Source organism: Fringilla coelebs (assembly GCF_963513975.1).
Source record: "Fringilla coelebs genome assembly, chromosome: 4".
Classification (NCBI taxonomy): Eukaryota; Metazoa; Chordata; class Aves; order Passeriformes; family Fringillidae; genus Fringilla; species Fringilla coelebs.
Window position 1 is genome coordinate 39818248 of NC_140032.1, and position 22707 is coordinate 39840954.

Sequence of the window (22707 nt, forward strand, 5' to 3'; positions counted from 1 at the left end):
GGAAAAACTGACCCCTCCCAGCAGGTCCTCAGCAAAAGCAGCCATAAGCTTTAGCTTTGTGTTTCAAGCAGGCCCCACAGACACCAAACCCGGGTCCGGGATTTACCCCATCCGAAGCTGGGCCGGATGCCCAAGCCCTGATGCTCCACGGCCGAGCCCTGGCGCTCCATGGCCGAGCCCTAAGCCGCCACGGCCGGGCCCGGCCGCTCCACGGCCCTCTCCCAACCCCACCTCGCTTCGGCGCACGCGCCCGGGGGAGGCTCGCGGCGGCCGGAAGTGGCGCGCGCCGGGGGCGGTGCTGCGGCCCGCGTGGCGCGGGAATGGAGGGACTGCTGGAGAACCCGGCCGTGGAACCGGGCGGGCAGCGAGAGGTGGCGGAGCAGTTGGAGAATGCGGCTTTGGGGCCGGGCGGGCAGCGGGAAGTGGTGGAGCAGCTGGAAAACCCGGCCGTGGGCCGGGGCGGGCAGCGAGAGCTAGTGGAGGAGCTGGACAGCCTGGCCGTGGGGCCTCGCGGGCAGCGAGAGGTGATAGAGCAGCTGGAGGACCCGGCCGTGGAGCCGGGAGGGCAGCGAGAAGTGATGGAGCAGCTGGAGGACCTGGCCGTGGAGCCGGGCGGGCAGCTGGGGAACCCGGCTTTGGGGCCGGGCGGGCAGCGAGAGGTGATGGACCAGCCGGAGGACCCGGCCGTGGAGCCGAGCGGGCAGAGGGAGCAGCTGGAGAACCTGGCTGTGGAGCCGGGTGGGCAGCGAGAGGTGGTGGAGCAGCTGGAGAACCTAGCCGTGGAGCCGGGTGGGCAGCTGGAAGTGGTGGAGGAGATGGAGAACCTGGCGGTGGAGCCGGGCGGGCAGCGGGCGGCTGACCAGGAGATGGTGCAGAGCCCTGCGGAGGGCTGCGGGGAAGCCCAGGCCCCTCTGCCTTCAGCCGCGGGACCTCGCCGCTCGCCGCCGCCCGCCTGGCCCCGCTCTCCCGCTGCCGCCGTGCCCTCGTCAGACTCGGACAGGTGGGTTCAGCCCCGGCACTCCCCCCGGGTAGTCCCTTGCTCGCCGAGGCCTCGGGCGGCGGCGCTGGCGCTGTGGCTAAGCGCCCGAGAGCCCGGTGTGCCCGCCCGCCGCTTCCCCCCGCCCCGGTGTTTCACCCTCTGGAGCTTGCTCCTTCCCATCAAACGTGTAATTTTCAGTTACATTTTTCCAGGATTAAAATCGCTCTCCTGACCAGTGCTGTAATGGTGTAGGATTTAACGAAAGCATGAGTTAGGTGGTTGTGGCCTGGAGAGCGTGGGCCGCCCCACCGGCTTGAGGTGTTCCTCACAGAATGCACCTGCGGCTCTTGGGGCAGGACAGCCGCGGTGTTACTGCTGAAAAACCTCAATGTAGGACTCAAGGTGGGGAGTCTGCATACCCTACCCCTTCCTCTGATGTTGACATCTCAGTGGAAAAGCTCATTCTCAATTTTCTTTTTTAATGGTTCCATCTTCTACTTGCTGCATCTGCACTTTGATGTTCAGTGTAGTTGGTGAAAGGTAACTGGTTAAATGTGGGCTCTGTTGCAGTGTTAGAAGTCTGCACACTGGTTGTTGCAGTAAGTCTTGTGTTTTCTTATTTGGCTTGTGCAGCAGGATGGCCATGTGCTGCTTTTGACTAGAGAAGGCTAAAATGAAATCTAAGAATCTCCTCTTAAAGGTACAAAGTTTCATTAACAGTTAATTGATTCAAGTTTGACTTCAGAAGTTCTTTTGTTGGTTTAAAGTTTTCCTCAAATATCATGAAGCGATATCATGAAGTGACGGAGAGTGAAATTCCTGACTTCCAGAGGCTTCACCTGTGTCTAGTGTTTTTTAGTTCCAAAATCTGTTGTGCTGATGAACCCTAAAGATGAAATTTTCATAATTTATCTGGCTTGCATGTATCTCTGTCTTTTTTTTTTTTTCTTTAACTCCCTCCACTGATCAGTCTTCTACTCTGACTTTTTTGTCTTTCTGCTTATACTGATGTTGTTCCAGGAAGTCTATATTGGACCTTTTCAAAAGGTTTATTTGGAGAGGTGCTCTTATTTCTTGTCATTACTATTAGCATTTGTTGGAATAAAGAAAGGAGCAATAGAAAGCCATCCATTTACTTGGGAATTAGACTGGTATTACAGGAATCTAGAATGGAATGGGTTTTTTTTTCATCAGGTAAGGTTATTTTGCAGAAGTTTGCTCATCTCAGTGTATTTTTTGTGTAAGGTTTGTATTGTGTGTCTTCAGTTACTAGGATCAATTGCTCCACATTTTTTTCTTCCACCAGCCTTTGAAGAACTTGACTTTTGCTAAAATGAACATGTTGGCATGAATAAGGACTGGTTTCTTACTCCACTCTTTACTTGAAATATTAAGAGTCTAGGACAGTAAACATCTCTTACACATGTGACAGTGAGAAATACTGAATTAGTCTATGAATATTTACCAGGGGATTTGGACAGGGCACGAATTACAAAGCTAATCCATTTTATTTACAAAATATTTCCCCCTTCATTGTGCAAGATGCATTGCTTGGAATAAGTATTTTCTTAACTTTCACTCAGCATTATGCTAATGTTGGGATTTTACAAAAGCAGTGACTGTGTAGTATTGTAACTCCCATGTTTGTTTTTTTATTCAGTGATTCAGATTCAGATTCAGATAGTTCATCAACTTCACTCTTCTCTTCATCTTCAGCAGTATCTGATGAAGATGTTCATCCAAATGAGAAGGATAACAGATCTTACTGTCTTAGGACAAAGGATGAGTTGCCTATTGATGTAAGTACAATGCGGTATTTTTTAAACCCTTTCCTACTAACCCAACTAAAAATTTATATTTTAAGTCAGTCCTCCTGTGTAAAAGTGGAGATAGAATCGGAATAGTAAAAGAGAAACTCCAAGGCTGAGCTAGACACAGTTTATTAGGTAAAGCAAAAGCCACCTACACAAGCAAAGCAAACCCAGAAATCAATTTACCACTTTTCCATGGGTAGGCAGGTGTTCTGCCATCCCCAGCAAAGCTGGGCTCCATATGTGACTGTTGCTTGGGCATACAAACACTATGACTGAAGAAATGTCCCTTGTTCTACTTTTTCACCCAGCTTTGTGTGCTGGGTCTGATGTTAGATGGTATGGAATGCTCCTTTGGTCTGTGTAAGTCACCTGTGCTGGCTGTGCCCCTCCCAACTCCTTTTGCACCTCCTCGCTGATGGGGTGGCATGAGAGGCAGAAAAGACCTTGGTTCTATGTAATCCCTGCTCAGCAATAATAAAAACATCTGTAGGTTGTTAGCAATGTTTCCAGCCCTGATCCAAAACACAACCCCATAACAGCCACTGTGAAGAAAATTGACTTTTGTGCAGTGAAACTCACCACAGTTAATACCATAGAAAGTCATGGGTTTTGGGTATGTGTATTAAGGAGTGTTAATGAAACTGCATCAGAAATCTCTTGCTTTGAAACAAGGATTGGCAGATACTGTATATAGTGTGGTGGAAGGTACTATTTTGAGATACAGGATCAGAATTTTACCTTCCTGCTTGTCTTTAGCCTTTGAATTCTCTTACAAAAGTGACTCAGTTAAATCTTAGCAGTGAACTTGATTTAATGCTGGAAAAATCACTGGCCAGGTGTGGTGTTTTTATCTGAATTCATGTTTGCATTTAATGGTACATCATTTGGGAAAGTCTTGGCCTATTTGATCTTTGCATTGCTCTCTAAGCCTTTGCCAAACACTTTAGAGTGAAGATTATCAGGTGAGATGTTGATAAACCAGGAAAAGATGCTTCTCTTTGTGTGGGATTTTATTTCTAGTTGTGGTCTTTATAAGTGCAGTTCAGTGCTAAGGTTTGAACTCTTAGCATTGACAGGGTGTTGAATTTGAAGGTAATGCTTATTCTAGTTACCTCATATTTCATGAAGTCTTTACTGAATTCATAGTGGCATGGTATATGCATAGAAATCCTACTTTATGGGTAAATTGGAGGTAGATGATGAACTTGGTGTTAATCAGTCTTTGATAGATTTTGCTCCTTATATGGGCAAAAGCCTAATTTGAATATTGTATAGTACTCATTTTTGTTCCTGAAGTTTGGCTTTTTGTGTTCTCTCTGATGTCTAGCACCAAATGCAACTTTCAGTTGCAGTTCTCTTTGTATAGATTATTGTGATGTACACATCTTCTATAATGATCCAAGTCATGATGTAAATGGACAGACTATATTTTGTTAAATCAGATGGTACACATCTGGTGTACTTTATGCTATATTGCCTCTTGCTGTGTACGTTTTCCTTCTAGCATGCATTGAATGTTGTTGCAAGTGGTCTTATTTTTTGATTTCTGATTGTTTAATTATTGTGTTGTATATTGAGCTTGGATGAAATGCCTGTCAGTTGTTGGCATTCTCCATTTAAATAAAACTGGCTTCTGCTGTAGTTGTGATGGAAATACGTAGTGTCTCTGTTAGAGAGATTGCTTCAAAAGTGGTGGTCCCCCAAGATAAGTTCATTTAGGATGATTCTGAAAGAGGCAAATCAAACAAGATTTTCTAAAAATAAATCTTAAAAATGCCAGGGGATTTTTCCAAACTGTCAAATTTCTGCAGTGACAAAGTGGTAAGTGCCTTTGTGCGATATTGTATTCTAAACATTGACTTGATGTTTGCAGAAATTGCCTCCTGTTGAAGACTTATCAATAATTCTTCCAGATAATGTTGAACTGAAGCTTTTTGGGACAGTTTCCAGCGTCGTTGAACAGCTAGGTAGGCATGATATGTTTGCTTTGTTTTTAATTATTATAATTTCTGTACATCTCTGCATGAATTGTGTTCTTAGCTATTCTTTCAGAGTGTCAGTCCTGCAGTGTCCTATTTCTGGGGGTAGCAGGTTGCTGAATTGGAATTCTAACTAACAGATGACGTTTGTGTTGAATTATCTTTTATTTGGCTTACATGCATGTGTTTCTATCTGATTTCCCTGTTTAATTTTTTAAATTAAAACCCCTTTTTTTTTTACTGTGTATTATGGTTTTTATATTGATACTGCCCACAGTTAGTGTGTTGAAGTATTTTAAGAAGATCTTCCAGTCATAGGTGCTATTTTGAATAATCCCTGAATATATAGGAGCTGTATAACTGAAAGCACAGGTGCAGTACAATGCAGTCTCACATGCTTGCTTGTTAATAGATGAGGACAGGAAGAAGACTTTTCTTCAGCAGTGCAATTTCATTTATTTATATCTTTATTCATTCCACTTCTGGCACCTTGAGCAAATGAAAGCTGCCTATTGTCAGTCATCAGAGGATGGTGTGACTAATGTGATTTATAGGTGGAGGGTAAGCTTAATGGGATTGAGATACAGAATGGATGTAAGTTTAACTGCAGGCGTAGAGATTTAGGGATCTTTTTGGATCTGTGTGGGACCTCAGTATTTGATAAATGAAATCAAAGTTTTGCTGAAGCTCATATTACTAAAGCATCCACAGTATGTTTGTATTTAAGCTATTTCAAGTGTTGGTTCTGCTTGAACTGCATTCCAAGTGGTTTGCTTTTGAAAATTAGAAATTAAGTTCAATTTTGAAGTTAAAGTATTTAGGCTGAATGTAATACAATAGAAAGTATGTAACTTTTGCTATTAATTTTTCTTTTAAAAGACTTCAGGTACTAGAGGCAATTCCTCTACATTATTTTATTGTAGTGAGATGTAATTTCATTCATTTGCAGGAAGCTGGGAGGAGGGTGTGGAAAGTAGTAATCTGGTTCTTTTCCACTTTGCCCTGTCTTGCTTATTGATAATAATGGGGACTTCAAGAAGGCTGCCTTCAGCTAAAATGGTAGTTTGAAAACAAGTTTTAAAAACAAGTTGAATCATACTGGCTATTACTCTTGCTTTTGGTTTAAAATGTGAAGGTATGAACAAAACTGTTTTAAAGACGGCAGTTTTGAAAACCATCCTTAATTCTAATCCCCACTAGTGAGTATAATGTTTTCAAATACTAGTTTACTGGTAGGTGAATTCTTCAGGTTGCATCCTACTTCATGTAATGTACATGTATAAACTGTTGAATTAGATTTGTTGGTGAAAGTTAGAAAGCAAGTTAATAATCATAACGAAATAAAGCCATATGAATGGTGTAAACCTCCAGGACATCTGTGATTATTTTCTTGGTTTAACTACCTTGCTTTATTAATTTTCTTTCTCCACATTTTAGTTTCTTTTCAGTTCCTCTGAAAACAGGCATCAATTTCAGTTTGATTTGTGGCTATATTAGGGATGTCAGCTAATTGGAGATTTTTTTTTTTTATTTTTGAACTAAATTGATACCTCTGTATACCAGGTTTGTGTCTAGTCTGAGGGGAGTTGATTTCTCATCTGGAAGCCACCAATATTATTCTGACACAACAGTCAGTATTCTTTTTTTGTCCCTTTGATGTCCCTCAGAATGTCTGCTGTTCTCTGTAGCAAGCTTCCAAGTTTATCAGTGTGCAGTGAGTGAGTGATACTTGTAAGTGGATGTTTCATCCTGTGAGGTAAATTTGAGGCTAGAACAGTGCAGGTTCATGCTGGCTGTGCAGTAGCTGAAAGCAAAATGACAGTACTTTCTGTGAACTTCTGCTCAGCATATCAGAATTTAACAAAACTTGTGCTGTGTTTTGCTTCAAGGTACTTAAAGAGAAGAGAAAAAATCACTGTGTGGGTTGGGACCTGGAAAGTAAAGAGCTTTGGTATGCATGAGAAACTTTCCCTGGGGCTGTACTTTGGGCCCTGTAGGAGAAGGAGCTGATAATTTAGGATGAGTTGGGATAGGGGAAGCTGTAAGACAAATAGGCTGGAGGTGGTACTGTTTCTCCTAAGTTTCATGGAACTGGTGCATTGTACATTTTCAGAGTATATTTTCCTCAGCCTACTGCAGGCTGGGAGCTATGTGTGGTGAATCAAGTTGAGAACATTATCTAAGAGGTCTTGGTGTGTTGTTTTTGTGTACGTTTTTTTTTTGTGTGTGGATTTTTGGGGGTTTTTGTCTGTGGTTTTTTTTTTGGTTTGTTTGTTTTTTGGTTTTTTTTTGCTAAGGTGTATTTCTCATGAGGTTTAAACAACACAGTGTGCACTTTCACTGTATAGTTCATCTTAAAGGTAGGCACAAAAGAAATTGATTTCACAAAATCTCTTGAGATTCAGTGAACAATGTAAGTCTGTGGAATTTTCATTTCCTTGTTTGGCATGTTAAGTTTTTTGCAGATTGCAGTAGTTGCAGTAACTTTTAGTTTGGTGACATGATCATTGCTGAAAGTCGTTTTACGTAAGTTTAGGAGTGAAGATCTTGAGCTTTTTTTGGAGTCTGGACGACACTGTGTACTTGAGTGACTTTATTTGGTGATGGACAGGCATTGAGAATGCTTAATTGCAGGATTCTTGTTGTTTTACAGTTAGAGAAGTTCAGTCATCATTAGGCACAAATATTGTCTGAGACTCCTATGGCATTAAATTGCAGAATGTCTTAACAGATTGGGTATATGCATTTATAAACACTATCTCAGTTACTACTGTGACTGAACTGCCAGAAAGCTTTTGTATTCTGCTGTGATTCTTAGGAGTCTCTCTCTTTACCCCAGAGAATAATAATTCTGTAAGTAATATAAGCATTGGAGAAGGGATGTGTGATTCTAAGTATTTTTACTCCTGCGCAAGAATATTTGGTTGCAGCTCTGCAAACTGAAGTAGACAAGTAGCGGTGTAGTTTGTTAAGTTTTAGTGCAATTAACTACATGCTGTTGAAACATAAAGTTCTAATTTATTTTTTTATTTCTGTTTTAGTAATAATTGAATCACTGAAAGGCCTACCTCCAATAAATGAGGAAAGCATAATTTTTAAAGAAGATCGGCAAGCAGTAGGAAAGGTGAGTGTAAAATAAAAACCTGTTATTCTTAAACAAAATTGGAAGTATTCTTTAGCGCTCCAGAAAGTAGAGTTGAAGTCTACTAAATGAACGAGAATGCTTCTTTGATATATAGTTTTTCTCTGTGCCTTTGACTCTTGATATATTCATCTGTTTTTTTAATCTTAAGAATTACTAAGCTGGAATTAATTGCATCCTTGCAGAATTGCAGTATCTGGTGAGTTTCCAGTGTTTGAGAGGGCTTGTGGAGAGGAAGAGATAGTTTTCAGATGTATGATGTCTTGGAATAACAGGCTGTGTGCTCTGCCAGTTAGGGGCAGTGGTTAGAATGAAGTTTTATGAAAAATGGGGAATGTTTCTTCTGTGCTTTGCTGTTCTGATTTAAGGCCAGTGAAGAATGTTTGCTGAGAGGGTTGCTGTACTGAATCTTCCGTTTTCTGTAGAAGGATAGCCATCATCCACCATGGTTACTGCTGAAGTATGTCTAAATGCTGGGTGTGAGTGGAACAAACTTAGCCTGAATTGCAGATGTTCTGTAAAACATGGCTGAATTCTCTGCTCTCCATGGAATTTGGGAACAAGCAGTAACTGTTGTAAAGGCATCTTGTTAAGATGAACTTGGAGGAAAAAAAATGATCAGGAGATTGTTCCAAGCGTTATGAGACTTGAAAGCGTAACAGATACCGAAAAACAGAGATTTGACAAAAGGAAGGAGTACTAAGGATGTGAGAACTTACTGTTCCACATCATAAAAAACAGTAATTGAGGAAATACACTGTCAAACAAAATTTGATAATAAAAAAAGGGTGAAAAAACCTTTTATTTGACGCTGCTTTTTGAAAATATATTTGACTTCTTAAATATCAGTCTACAATGAAATTAGCTACTACTAACCTACTTGGGTTTACTTAAACATTTTAATTTTATTTCTTTCAGATATTTGAGATATTTGGTCCTGTTTCACATCCTTTTTATGTGATAAGATTTAACAGCTCTGAGCATATCAAAGAGAAGGGTATTAATGTGCAAGAGAGCATGTATTTTGCTCCATCAGTAGAGGACTTCACCCAGTATATATTTGCAGAAAAACTAAAACAGTGAGTGTGATTTATTTTCTAATGGTGTTATAATGTTTTTTTATATAGCTAAGAATGTTGGATTAAAGTTGAGTCTTCAGTGAGAAACTCTAGTACTAAGCTTAACATTTATATTTCCTTGAGATATTCTCAACTATGTTGTAATAACGAGACTGTACTATTTTGCCTTTGAGAACAATGATGAGTAGCTGAAAACTGCAATCCTTTAAAGTGCTGTAATTACTAAAGTTTAGCTTATTCTACTTAATATACTAAGCTTGCTTTCTTTTTATGCTCCTGTTAACTAAAATACCACAACCAGAAAAGTTCATTGATACTTCCTCCATACTCTCTGACACACACATTCAGGAGTAAAAGGAAGTTTTTCAAGATGAACTTTCCAGATTTTGTTGTGCTTTAGATTCCTGTATAGTTTCAGAACTGATAATAAACTTGTTGGCATTCTGAACAAGTTTGTATTAATTTACTATTTTTATTTCATATTATAAGGCTGGAATTGAAATATAATTATCAATAAATCTGTTTCACAATTGGAGGATAACAGTTCTAGATAAAAATTACCCTCTAATTTGCAAGAGAGGAGGGATTTGAGTGACATTGTAGTATGGTGTTCAGAAACTTCTCAGCAGTGTTTGTGTATCCTAGTCTGACTAAGGAAAGTAGCATGCATAAATAGGACTTAATGCCATTTGGAGGAAACTGCACTCAAAGATACAGACTAAGAAATAAAACATAATAAATGACAGCTAGATATTATTGTTCTAATTATTGATGAGCAATCATCTGAAATAACTATAGGTTAGATATCTTTTGTCATACAAGTGACTTAGTTTCTGTTTATTAGGATTAGTTCTCAGGGGTTGGTTAATTGTCTGCATTCATTACAGCTGTGCCAGTATTTATACTGAATAGTTCTTTTCTTCAGTCAGACCTGCAGGAGTCTTTTTTTTTTTTTTTACTTCCTCATTTCTGTGCAAGCAACAAGCATATTTTCTTCCCTTCAGTGAGGACCAAAATAGATCACTTTCTTGCTCTGATGCTTGTTTGTTTTTCTGCAGCATTTTGATGCCAGCTGGTCTTTGATTTGCGCTATTAAACTTTGTTGCTTAGCACAGTAAAGTGCACAGACTCTAATCATCTGCTTGCTGCATCAATAACCGTGTGCTGTGCTCAGCATCTGAGATGGGAGACTTCTGTTTTACTTTGTTTCATGCTTTGGAAATAGTTTGGGAAACCATTTTTCTTTTGGTAGTATTTCATTGTCATAGGTGGTAAAAACCTGAAACCCCTGGGTAAGATAATTGAGACTTCCATGGCTTACCGGCACAGCTGAATAGTGCTTCAGACATTGTTTCTTGTCTTGATTAGGATGAGTAGTGTAACTTAAATTACAGTACACTAAAACAGTAATTTATTTCTGGGTTTTGTCAGTCCAGTTACTTCAGCTTGTGTGAAGTATTTGTGCTATTGATTGAAGCTGCCTTTTCACTAAATAGTTTTCGTTAAAAACGGATGTAGAATTTCTGATTCGTGAATTGTGCTGTAATGCTGTATAAAGATACTTCAATGCTGTAAGAATGTGACATGAAAAGTAGAAAAGTCAAGCTTTGGTCAGTGATCTGCTGGAAGACTTTTGCACCTTAGTAGATGGCAAATTTGATAACCAATAATTTTTATTTTCTGCTTTTTCTTAGTTTGACTGTGTGTAGACCAGATTGTGGAGGCTTAATGTTTCAAAACTGTGATGGTTCTTTGAAAAGGAAAGGAATAAAGATTAAGATCTGAAAGAAACACTGAGTTTAAAGCTTTTTCTGAATTCTGAAATGCAATCTGCTTGCATTGTACGAAGTTGCAGTGCTATGAATAAGCCTTACACTTTATGGAAAAATAAGTGAAAGTGTAGTGTAAAACTTTCTGAATGCAAAATAATTTGTTGCTAAAGATAGCCTTGTGTTGTATTGCCTGAAACCTGCTTCTAAAAAAACTCATGTATTTTCATGATTTCTCTGAATTACCTTTTGTTAGACTTCAAGGTCTTACAGTATGTAACTTCACAAGTCAAAAGAATTACTATATTGTTCTTTGCTGAAGATATTAAATACCTCGGAGCATGAACAGCAGTTTCTGTTTGCTGAAATGAGGAAGGCTGCTTTGGGACTGTGAGATGAGCTGCCTGACCTTGAATGGTTTAAAGTTTGCAGTTAGTGACGTTACATGTTGCTGAAGGACAGTAGGTCTTGGCAATTCTTGTGAGCTCTGGTATTTCTGGCAGGCATGTGTTGCTCAAAAATAACAAGGTGAAAGGAAGAAACAGTTCAGTTCGTGATAATAAGTTTTCTGCAGCTGAGAAATAACTTGTATAGAGTCCTTATGTTCTCCCCTGTAATGTTTTCTTCTCATTGAACTTTCAAATGTCTTCCTTGCCTTCATTTTTACTCATGATCTCCAAAGGACATGTAGAGGTTGAGCTTCAGTTTTATACTTAGGGACTGAGGCACAAGGTAGCTCCGGATGACTTGCCAGTGCTCTCATGGGTGTGACTAAGCACCTCTGAAGTACAGTCTGCTGATGCTGGTGGTTGCGTAGTTTTTAGTAGTTACTGCTGCTTGGTTGTTGCTGACTTGATAAATACATAAACTCTTATTTATTAGAGCAGTGACTGAAGGCATTTTACACTGAACACATGGATGTTCTAGCTGTGTGGTTCCATTTTGCAAGTAAAAATTTTCAGTATTGCACTCTTTTATACAGTTCTTCTGCATAGATAAGGATTGTACCTTGGCATTTCAGACAAAAACACATAAAATTTGAGAGCAGCATGGGAAGAAACCTTCAACAGACTACTGACAACGTAATTTAAATATATTTCACAAATTCTTTGCTAATCAAAGAAATCACTTGATCTTTAGTGAAGGACTTTTCCGTGGGTTAAATAAATTAGACTAATCCAAATTTATTTTGGTGCTTGTCAGGCAAGACAATTGAGTTTTTGTGTCTTTAAATGTCTTTTGGCTTGCAATTTAATTTTATGTTTACAAAAAAATATAAGGTGAAACCTAGTTACCTAGCTAACACTGTCTTAAGATTGTAAGCCAAACACTGGGTCTTTTGGTTCTGAATATACTTTGCTGTAGTTATACTGAAAGCCTGTGTCCCACTGAATGAGTTCATGTGTCCTGCTGAGTGAGTAAGTTCTTTTTAACTGCAGATACATCTTCTGAAACTAGAAGAATAAGAATGCTTGTGATTGTAGGCAACAGTTAGCATTAGAAAGTTGCAGTAAACTACCTCAGTTCAGGTTTAAAGCAATTAAGGTTCAAAAGGGTTTGTTAAGATTATATTGACTAAAACTTAGTGTTAGGATGTTTGACTGAAATGTTCAGTCATCACTTAAAGTAGGAAGATTTTTTCAAGAGTACTAAAGCCCTGAGTTGACCTATGTGTTACTGTTTGCTTATAAACAATATTAAAAACCAAGTAACTCTTTGAAAACAGGAAGCTCATGTTATGGGAGATCTGATACCTTATAGAAGGTGCTAGCCTTCCTTTATATGGATTTTCTAATTTGTGTTTTGTGTTGTTTGTTTCTTTTCTTTCAGGGAAAAAGGTTCAGATGCGTCTTGGAAGAATGACCAAGAACCACCACCTGAAGTAACTATAGAGGGTTTTTTTTTGTTTTGTTTATTGTTTTTACACAAGTCATATGTGGAAAATACTCTGTGCAGAGCAAGTAATTAGCAAGGTTATCTTTTTATGGAGGCAAGACTTGAATGTACCTCTTTCATTGAAAGAAAGGGTCATAGATCTTGGAGAGGTCTCATAATGAGTGTAGAGAATACAACCCATCTCTCTGCTTTTTGCAGTTGGCAAAATGTGTATCTTCAGTTCCTCTAGTCCTTCAAGAACATATTAGACAACCTGAATGTTTAACTTCGGGTAGCGGTGCTTTTACCTTCCCTAATAATTTTGCTTCTGCTAGGGAATTTTTGTCCCTGTCATTCTTTCACTGCAGCCTTGTCTTCAGTTGGCCACAAGCTTAGTATTCTACAAACTATTCAGACATTTAAGCTGTCTGCTCTTCAGAATTAACTTGACATCTCTGTTGCATTCTTTAAATGGCTTCATAGTAAGCTTACTGTACAGTTTGCTGTTATAAAACAAGAGTTCCATGAGAGGACATGGGTTTCTTCCATAAATAAGGCTGTCATACAGGATCATGTAGAATTAGGAGCTCCTTGTGACCATTGATGTCGTTTGCTATAGGATCTCTAAATAGTTCTTCAGTGACTTTCTGTCAGTGGTCCTTAACTCTATTCTAGCTATACATTTTGTGAGTATTCAATAAGAATCACAAGGCTGGTAGTTTTATTGAGTTGTTTTACGTCACAACAGTAGAGGCACTTTTCCTTGCAATTTCTACTTTAAACATAAACAAAGTAGCTGAAATTCCTAGAAGCCTTGTGTCTACCATGGTATTCTAAAGAGATCTGTCTGCTTGTTTTGAATCTTCCAAATACTTGCCTTTTTAGCATAATTCCATGCTATGTAATATATGCTTCTCACTCTATAATTTGGTAGGAAAGGTGTGTTTTGTGGGGTTTGGGATTTTTTTGGTAGGGGGTAGTGGTATTTGTTTGGTTTTGTTTCTCCAGTGTTCTAACTGATTTTTAGGATGGAACAAAATAGACTGTTTCACTTGTAAGGAACCTACAGGAGTCAGGGCTGACAAGTTCAGGGCTGATGCTGAAGCATAAGTTGAAGTGTCTTGTGAAAGCATTGTCCAAATGCCTCTTAAATACTGACAGGCTTAGGGTGTCAGCCACCTCTTGAAGAACTCTTGCAGTGTTTGACAACCCTCTCAGTAAATAATTTCTTTGTTATTTTCAGTCTCAACCTCCCTGGTCCAGCTTTGGACCTTCCTACTCATCCTATTATTGCATAGCGGGTAGAAGAGATCAGCACCTCTCTGTCCCCTTCCTCAGGAAGCTGTAGAGAACAATGAGGTTGCCTCTCAGCCTCCTTTCCACCAAATGAGGCAAGTCCAGGGTCCTTAGCTGCTCTTCACAGGACATGCATTCCAGTTCTGTCCTGTGCTGTTGCCAGCTTTGTTTCCTTCCTCTGGATGCAGCCAACGGCCTAGATATTCTTGACATGTGGGACCCAGAACTGCAGACTCCACTCAGGGTGAGGCCCCCCAAGGTTGCAGTGGGACCTGCAACCAGTCACCTCTGTTAGTTATCTGCTCGTGCTGTGCTTGATGCACCCCAGGATGGGGTTTTGCCCTCTGGGTTCAGGGCACACCCTGCTGACCCACACTGAGCTGCTGCTGACCAGAACCCACAGATCCCTCTTGACAGGGCTGCTCTCCAGCTGCTCCTCTCCCAGTTTAGACTTAGCCTTGTGTTACTTCATCATAGGTGTGCAGTATTTTGACTCATTAGATTTCATCCCATTAATCATTGCCAGGGCTTCAGTCCACCTAGTTCCTTCTGCAAGGCCTCCTGTCCCTCAAGAGAGTCGATGGCAGTTTGGTATCAGCAGACTTCCTCATGCAGCTTCTAAATACTGCTTCCAGATCATAGATAAATACATTAAACAGAACTGGCCCTGGAGCTGAGCCCTGAGGAACTCTGTCCTTCAGGCAGTTCTTCACCCATTGCACCATGAACCTGTTCATCCACTGCTGGATAATTTGTCCAGAAGGATGCTGTTAGGGACAGTATTACATTTTTCATTCACAGTCCTTATCCCAGGATGGTTGTTCTGGCTTGAAGGAGAGATGTTGTGACATGATCTTTTCTGGGCTCAAAGATAGGTCCTGTCAGGATGTATCAGTCTGTCAACTTGGAATGGTGCTTTTTCCACAGTAGTGAGTGAGGATGGTGCATTTTGAAATACAGTTTTTGTTTCCCGTAAATGAAACAGAGCTGTGCGGTGTTAACTTCTCTCAAAGAATGCTTGTCTGTTAGTTCTAACTTCAAATTGCCTTCCTTTCTTGTAGAGACATAATCTCACAGAGAATCATAATCTGAGAATTACAAGTGTTGTATAAGAATTGGACTGTAGGTATGTTTTCTATAGAGCTTTGAAAGACTCTACTTAGAGACTTCTGGTTAGTCTTAACTTGCTTTCTTCAGCAGTTTTCTCAGGGTGATGATACCAAATGGGTTTATTGGCTAATTTTGAGCTCTTCTGTTGTTCAGTCATGTTTTAAAAGCTGTTCAGGAAATAAGCTTGTAGATATGTAATTTGAGTTTGTAGGAACCCATGAAATTTTATTGGCCAAGTACAGTCAGTCAAATCTGCAGAGAGAGATTCATTGCCTTTTCCAAAGTTTGTTTTTTTTTCTTAAAGATTTTCCTTAATTTAAATTGACTGTACCTCGCTATAGGAGGGAGCAAAGGAAGCTTGAAAAAAGTCAGTGATGACAAGGGTGGGCACTCTTCTGACTGTCTGCTCTGTTTGGGGAAAAAACCGATATCTAACACTTTGTAATCCTCAATTAGAATAATCTTTGGTTAGTTATAGCAGTTAAGAGTTTATACCATGCTATCCCAAGCTGTGACAGTTGATGAGCTGATAGAAAGTAGCTTTTGCTGTGAAGGTAGTAGCTGCTGATAGGGGTGCAGATCAAATTTTATGCTACTGATGCTTGAAATTGTCTCTTAGGGGCAGACCCTTTTAGAGACCTCAGATTGCAGCTGATTTCTTGCCAGACCCTGTAGTAAGCTGTGTGCAGTTGTTGGAGTATCACACTTTTTGTGATAGTGTGAAGCTTCATTTTTGTATGAACGTTAAATTAATCCATGGTAGGCTTTTCTTACTTGCTACTTTTAATTATATCCTTTTTGGCAGCCTCTTAACTGGCCCAGTTTATTTGTAGAGTCACTAATACAGTCTCTCCTAGCTTTGTCTTTTGGGTCAGAGGATGACAAAATGTGATCTGTATGCTGCAAGGCTAGCAGTAGCAAAAAACCACAGTTTTTCTGTGGGGTGACTTCTGTGGGATGTTACATGGAAATCAGGTACCAGTAAAAGGTATTCATTATTTGCTCAAATAATTTGAGCGTAATTTGTTCAAATTGCTGTTCATTATTTCTGTACTACTGGAGTATGGTGTACTGGAGTTCTTAGAAAAAACAGGAGTTAGTGAAAGATTTTACTTCATGGTATACATCATCTTGCTGTAGTTCTTACAGCTTTTTTGAATATGTCATCTAGTTATGTAGTAGAAGAAATAGTTGTATTCAGAATTAACTTTTACGAGGCTTTTTAAGCACTGTTTTGGTGCAGGGTTTTTGAGATCCATGCTCTGTGTGTGTGATAGGTAGAAGTAAGCAGCATAGCCCTTACTTTCAGAATTGGGAAGGGGGGGTAGGAATAAATCTTACCCCTTTTAAGTTGTAAGAGCTCTTTTTCAGGGAACTAATTAGTGCTAATAGATTTCTTGGTCTCTGAGAACTTATCCTCAGTCATGTAAGTTAGGATTCAAAAGGTAGCAAAACCTTGTGTAACGAGAAGAAAATGGTGCAGGGACATTGAATCTGTTGTAAATGACAGCATTCCTCAAAGCTGAAAATTTCTTTGGAGTAACATTGCTACTTTAAATTCCAGAGGAAGTGTTATTAAATGTACTGCAGAAAATTCCAGTGTAGTGACAGTTTTAGAGTAGAGATTTTTAAATTTAGTTTTAATGCTGAATTATGTATTAGTTGCCAAGTTAATTTTTATTTATTTTAAAAATTCATTTCTTAATTCATTTTATCTGCAGTTAATCTTTGAAAGCTTTTTCCTGGCAGCTCCTTTCAGCCAGCTCCTTTTCTTTTCTTACTAACATCTAGGCAATCAAGCATTTGTGTTCAGCACTGGAATGTTGCTCTTTTCAGGAAAAGTAGAAAGGATAACTGAGTCATGCATCAATTGTGTTATGATAAATTTTTGGAGTGTTAACTTTTTTCTTATGCTAAGAAGCTAGCTGATTTTTTTTTTACCAGGTTTTGGATTTCAGTGATGATGAAGAAGAAAGAGAGGCAAAACAGAAGAAAAAGAAACCTCAAAGTCAGGGAAGGAAGAAAGTCCGATCAGAAACACTTCCACCAAGTGAGTGAATGCTTTTGTCTGTTAATCTAACTCTGGGATGCCCATTTATACCTATCTTAGTGATTGAGTTTTTCTAAAGTTAACAGTTTCTGTACTTTTTAAACTTACATTTGAGTTTGTGGCTACAGTCCATGTTTATTATTTTAGAACTAAAGTTTTATTCTGTTGAAATGGAAGCCGTGTGAAACAGAAGTGGTATAGCAGCAGAGCAATTGTCAGGGGAAAGTCAAAGGCTCTTAGAACAGTGTTGGTTGACACACAGTGAGGATTCTGAACAGATGACACCATTTGGATGGGGTTCAGCTAAAGCCTTTGAGTGCTGGGAGAAATCAGAGGAAGGCTGTGTGCAGTTTTTGGAAATCCATTTCTTTGCAATCAATGGAGGAGATAGAGGTCTTAGATGGAGAATTTACTCTTCTGTCTAAAAGGAAGCTCTTCCTCACCCATGACATACAGATACTCTTCTAAGTAACTCTTACTTTTGTAGCCTGCTGAAAACCTTTCTGTTTACCTAATGCAGTCATTAGATGAACAAAGCTGTGTATAGATTTTCATAATATGAGTAGCCTTCTTTACTCTCCTTTCTCCAGCTGTTGTATCTGTTCCAGGTGCTTGCTTGCAGCTGTGCTCTGTTTACCATAATCAAATTTTCTCGTCTCTCATGCCTCTCTACTGACAAAACTTTGATTTTTGCCATTTTGGTTGAATAATTCATATTGCATTCCTCTTTTTCTGTTCTCACTGGTCTGCTTTGGGTGCATGATTTTTATACCTCTCCCTTTAAATATGGCTCTCATCCCTTACCCTCTTCTACTGCTTACTTGCCAGATTGCTTCAGCTGTCTGCAGCATGGTGCTTCTCCCATTGAATTTCTCAGACAGACTTTGCTGTGACTTTGCTGCTCTTCCTTTCTAAAGCTAATATGCATTGTGCCCTGCCGAAACTCTTTTCTCTTGATCTGGGAGATCAGTAGCTCTCCTTTAATACTTTTTGTGCAGTACAGTCCTCCCTTGTGTCAATCAAATAAAGCCACAATCTTTCTTGGACTGGCTTTTGCCCCTATGGTTTTGACACGGTTTTTTTTTCCCTTAAGACATGGATCTGAATTGTGCTGCTTTTTCTCTTCATTACTGATGCTTATTTTTTCTGTTAATCCAGCACATATGTGTTTTCCACCATATCCTTGGTCTGCCAGTTTATTGCAGATCTGCCTTTGCCTTGGGTTTGCTGGGGCTGTTGCTGAATGTTACTGTTACTGTGGCCGTTCTGTAACTGAGAACACAGCAGGAGAAACTGCTGCACTCTGTCAAGGAAGACAGGTTTTGACTTGCTGTGGGTATTTTGTAAATAATATGGCGCAGATTGAAGTTGTGTGCAATTTGTTTTAGCTGTAGAATTCAACAGCTACAGTATGTCACAAATTGAGGCACAAAGCTGGTCTCAGATGAAGACTTACATGAGTGTATTAAAATTGTCTCTTGTTACAGTATTTGATTAAAGAACAAAAATACTTATTCAAGTACTTTACTTCAGTGCTTCCAAGAGGCCTGCTCATACAAAAGGAATCATAACTCCTAGTGCCTCATGAAAATGAGTAGGAGTTCGGGTATCCAACTGCCTTTCCAGACTTAAAAACATTTTCACCTTCAAAAAGCTATGTAGTCTAGTGCCAAGGATGAGGTTCACGCAGGTTTTTAAATTTCAGTGCTTTTATGCGCTGTTATATCCCTGAATACCTTGTTGGTCCCAGCCATGAAATCCTTCTGAGGGTTTAAGTTCTGCAGCTTTTTGAGTATCTTAACAGCTCTTTGGAGCATTTTTAGTATTTCATTGCTTTTCATTTTATAGTCCTAATCCCATTACAATTTTCCATGATATTTATATAAAGGGGCAGTATATTTGTTATGAACATTAAATATATGCTTAGAGTGAGTTGTACAAGGAAGAATTTGTCTCAGAAAGATGAATGCTGATAGATAATTAGCTAGAGGTGGAGACTGTCCTTTTTCTGATAGAGTAAGTTAATTTTATTATTTTGAGCTTGAATGATTTCTTCTGTCTTGTGTCTATGATGTAATACCAGATTGGGACTGAAAGCTGGATACCCCTTCAGTGCAATGCAATGTTGATTTATCTTTAGTTTTAAATCGTGTTGTTCTAAAATCTTGATCTAAAAGCTTCCAAAATACTCAAAATTTGCGTGTTCCTGAGATCCATTTATACAAATGGAAAGTCTGGAGAGAAAGAAGATGAAATTTCTTTTTTTAAAGACTGAGTTTGCAACTCTCAGGATCATCCTTTTTATGTTACTTCTGTCAATCAAGATTAGTTACTAAACACTAGATTTGCTGCTGCTATTTTATTCTTCATGTATTAGTTGCCAGTATTATTTGTTGATAAGATTGCTTTACAAATTTCATCAACTTCAGCTTGAAAGATTTGTGAAGGCTAAACCTGATCTTCGCAAAATAATATTACAGCTGTGTGTGGGAGGGTTCTTACATTTGTTTATTCTTTAGGTGAGACTAAAGAACTTCATCACTCATTGCAACAGCCTGCTTCAGGTTACTCAAGGGGATACCGTGGCAGAGGGTTCTCCAGGGATCCATTTACTCCTTCATCAGGCCCTCGAGGGTTTTTCAGACCAAAAGTAAGATCACCACTATACTTTTCACACTGGAAGATGCACCAGGAACCACCACTGTTCCCACCACCTCACAGAAGAGAAAATCCAATGATGCAGCAGTATGGCTTTCCTCCTCCAGACCTTGGTTATGTCAGTGCTTGGCATCAGTTTCACCCTCCGCCTTCAAATATGAATATGATGTGGACAGGCCCAAACATGTACAATTCGTCCTACCCGTTTCTGCCAGCACTGCCGCTACCACCACCACCACCTCCCCCTCCAGACAGCCATCCTCCTCAGTCCGGGCCCAACTGAGATTCCATACAGGTCCATGTAGAGCACTGCAGTTTACAGGGGAATGCAGCCTGCCAGGACTGCATTCCCTTACTCTGGAGAAGCTTTCTTTTCCTGCAGTGGTAGAACAAATGCGGAGCTTTGTGCTTTGTGGAACATCTATAGGAAATTATTTTTTTCTGTGTATGTTTTCTGTCTCCAAAAAGAAGTTTATATTATAAAAGTAACTGAATATTAAGTAATAGTTTATTTTTATATCTGCTACTTAAAGATGATAAATAAAAGCCTTTTGGAGATTGGTATGTAGTGGTGGAAATCTATTTTGTAATAAATGTAAGAGTTTATATAACTACTGTTAAGTACCAATGAGGGTATTTCACATAGACAATATTATTATATTTTTAGAATGATGGTGATTGCTATGCTAAAACATTTTTCTCAATTTCTGCAAATTTTGAAATCTACATGGGAACTGAAAATCTGACATCTAAATTTTGAGCTAGGTTTTGCACTATAAGGCATAAACCACTACCCAGCTTTCAATACTTTACTAATTTCATGTTAACTAAAAGACTACATCTGGATGGTTCTTTTTTAAAAATATCTGGAGTACTTAGATCTGAATTTGCACCAGTGGCTGACTTGCTGTGTCACATTCAGTGTTCTGCAGTGGTTGTAGAAGATCAGCCTATTCATGGGATGTTTTGCATTTAATTTAGAATCTAAAACCTGCATCATTTCTCTAGCTTGGCTCTAGCTCCTAACGCAGGGGTGCTCATAAATACCTACTAGAGTGTGCGGTCAGCCTTTCTAGGAAGAAGTCATCGGGTCTGTTGGAGAGAAAACCATTTCAGAACTCCCTTGTTTAAATTTGTAAGTGCAGGTGGCACTAGATTGCTGTTTGATTACAGTCTAAACTGTCTCTTCTGAAATTCTGAGGTTCATCAATTCTCCCCGCTTGTTTCTGGGAGGGAGGTGAAGTTATCAACCAAGGATCTTTGGAAGAACCTCCACCTATCCAAAGGGCTGGTCCTACAATTGCACTTCCTTAGTTTCTATGGAAGTGACTGCCTGATTAGGAAGGAAGACCTTACAATGCATCAATATTTTTTAACAGGAGGAAAAAGTACTTGTGGGACGGTCATCTTAAGGATTATTTTTCAACTGAAATCATTACTAGTTGTGATGATTTTTCAATGTTTACCAGTACAGTCACCTTGAACTGCTAAGTGTGCAGTATGTATTTCTATTCTCAAACTCGTTTTGACCTCATTACTTTAAATATGTAACATCTAAGTAAGCTGTGCAGATGTTGTTTTGACTTTAATTCCTAATAGCTTTAAGAATGAAGCAAAATCTTAATGCAGAGAGGAAGGGACCACCTTGTCCAAGATGGTGCAACTCAGAACTAGAATTTAATTTCTGATTTGAAAGTTTGCTATAATATATTTAAGTAACAATAATCTTTGATATATCTAGAAATACTGTTTCATGGGTGTGCAGCTGAGAAGGTTATATAGATGTTTGTTTATGGCAAGCTAAGGTTAAGGTACTCTAAAGTGGCAACAAATAGTTTCAGAAGAGCATCATTCCAGACATTCATGTTTAACTTGGTTCCTGCAGATTGTTTTTTTGTAGTAAAAAGAATGCCCAGTTGTAGTTCATTGTAAATGTTTGTTTCAGGGGAAAGGAGAAGAGGCTGCATTTCTATTTCAGCAGTAACCCAGATATGACCATTCCCAGTGATAAGGGATGGTACAATGATAGAGATGTTACAAGTGAAGTATCAAACAAAAGCATTTTCAAGTGAATTATGTAGTAAAGAGAAAGAAACTGTCAGCATCACACTTGGACTTGGGATGCCAATGACTTGCTCTGTGTCCCTGGCACAGACATCATCAGCCTCAAGATCCAAAGGGGCAGTTGAAGAGTTAACATCAAGAACAGGAATGAGGTACTAGGAAGTGCAGGTACAACATCTTAATTATTACTACTATTGCAACTGGGGTTTTTTTATAGTAATGTTACTTATAAGTAACAGAGTAATGTTCACCTTTTTTCTGCAATAATTAGAGCTGTACTAATAATTCTTTGATTAGGCTGTTTTCTCTTAAAGAAAGATGTGTTCTCCTTCCTCATAAAAATATTTTTACGTGTAGCAAAGCCCAGTATAAAGCTGGGGTTACAGAATGTAGTTTGACAAACATGTTGCAATCTAAGGTGTTTTACTAATTCTTGGTTGTTAACTGCAGTGCTGTTTTTGTGTGCACTTGCCTGATTGCTAGGCTTTGGGCTGTGATTGGTCAAATGTACGTATTTTCTAGTAAAGAAAGTAGAGGAAATATTATTTTCTAGTAGTTGAAAATCTTTCTATTTCTGACTCCTGTTGTCCTCACATTGGGCCTGGAAAGCTACAGTAGAGCTCTGCCACTTCTGTAATATTTTTAGTTATTCCCCTTCCTTGGGGTGTTTCTTCATGGACTGCTTTACAGAGAAAGCTTAAGGCATGGGATGGAGGGGAGAGACTTGAGGGAAAAAGAGGCATAGGGGAAGATTTGCCATGATTTTTCAAAGGGTTGAGGTTTACAAATAGAAGTTTGGATACAAATAGAACCATTGGACTGTATAAATTACTGTGACTGATAACATGGGAAATGGAAAATGTAATCACTCATTAGACAGCATTCCTCTTGA

At 39.2% G+C, this 22707-nt stretch overlaps 1 protein-coding gene across 1 annotated transcript; it reads left to right on the plus strand.

Moving 5' to 3' along the window:
- Positions 1–320: 320 nt before the first annotated feature.
- NAF1 (nuclear assembly factor 1 ribonucleoprotein) lies at positions 321–20237 on the plus strand (the record flags this gene model as incomplete). The annotated part of the gene is made up of 8 exons (XM_084204961.1): positions 321–1000; positions 2640–2778; positions 4667–4760; positions 7814–7896; positions 8833–8993; positions 12593–12644; positions 16988–17093; positions 19613–20237. The coding sequence occupies 8 exons, from the start codon at positions 321–323 to the stop codon at positions 20032–20034; spliced, it is 1737 nt and encodes a 578-aa protein (XP_084061087.1). The 3' UTR covers positions 20035–20237.
- Between the last annotated feature and the right edge of the window lie 2470 nt (positions 20238–22707).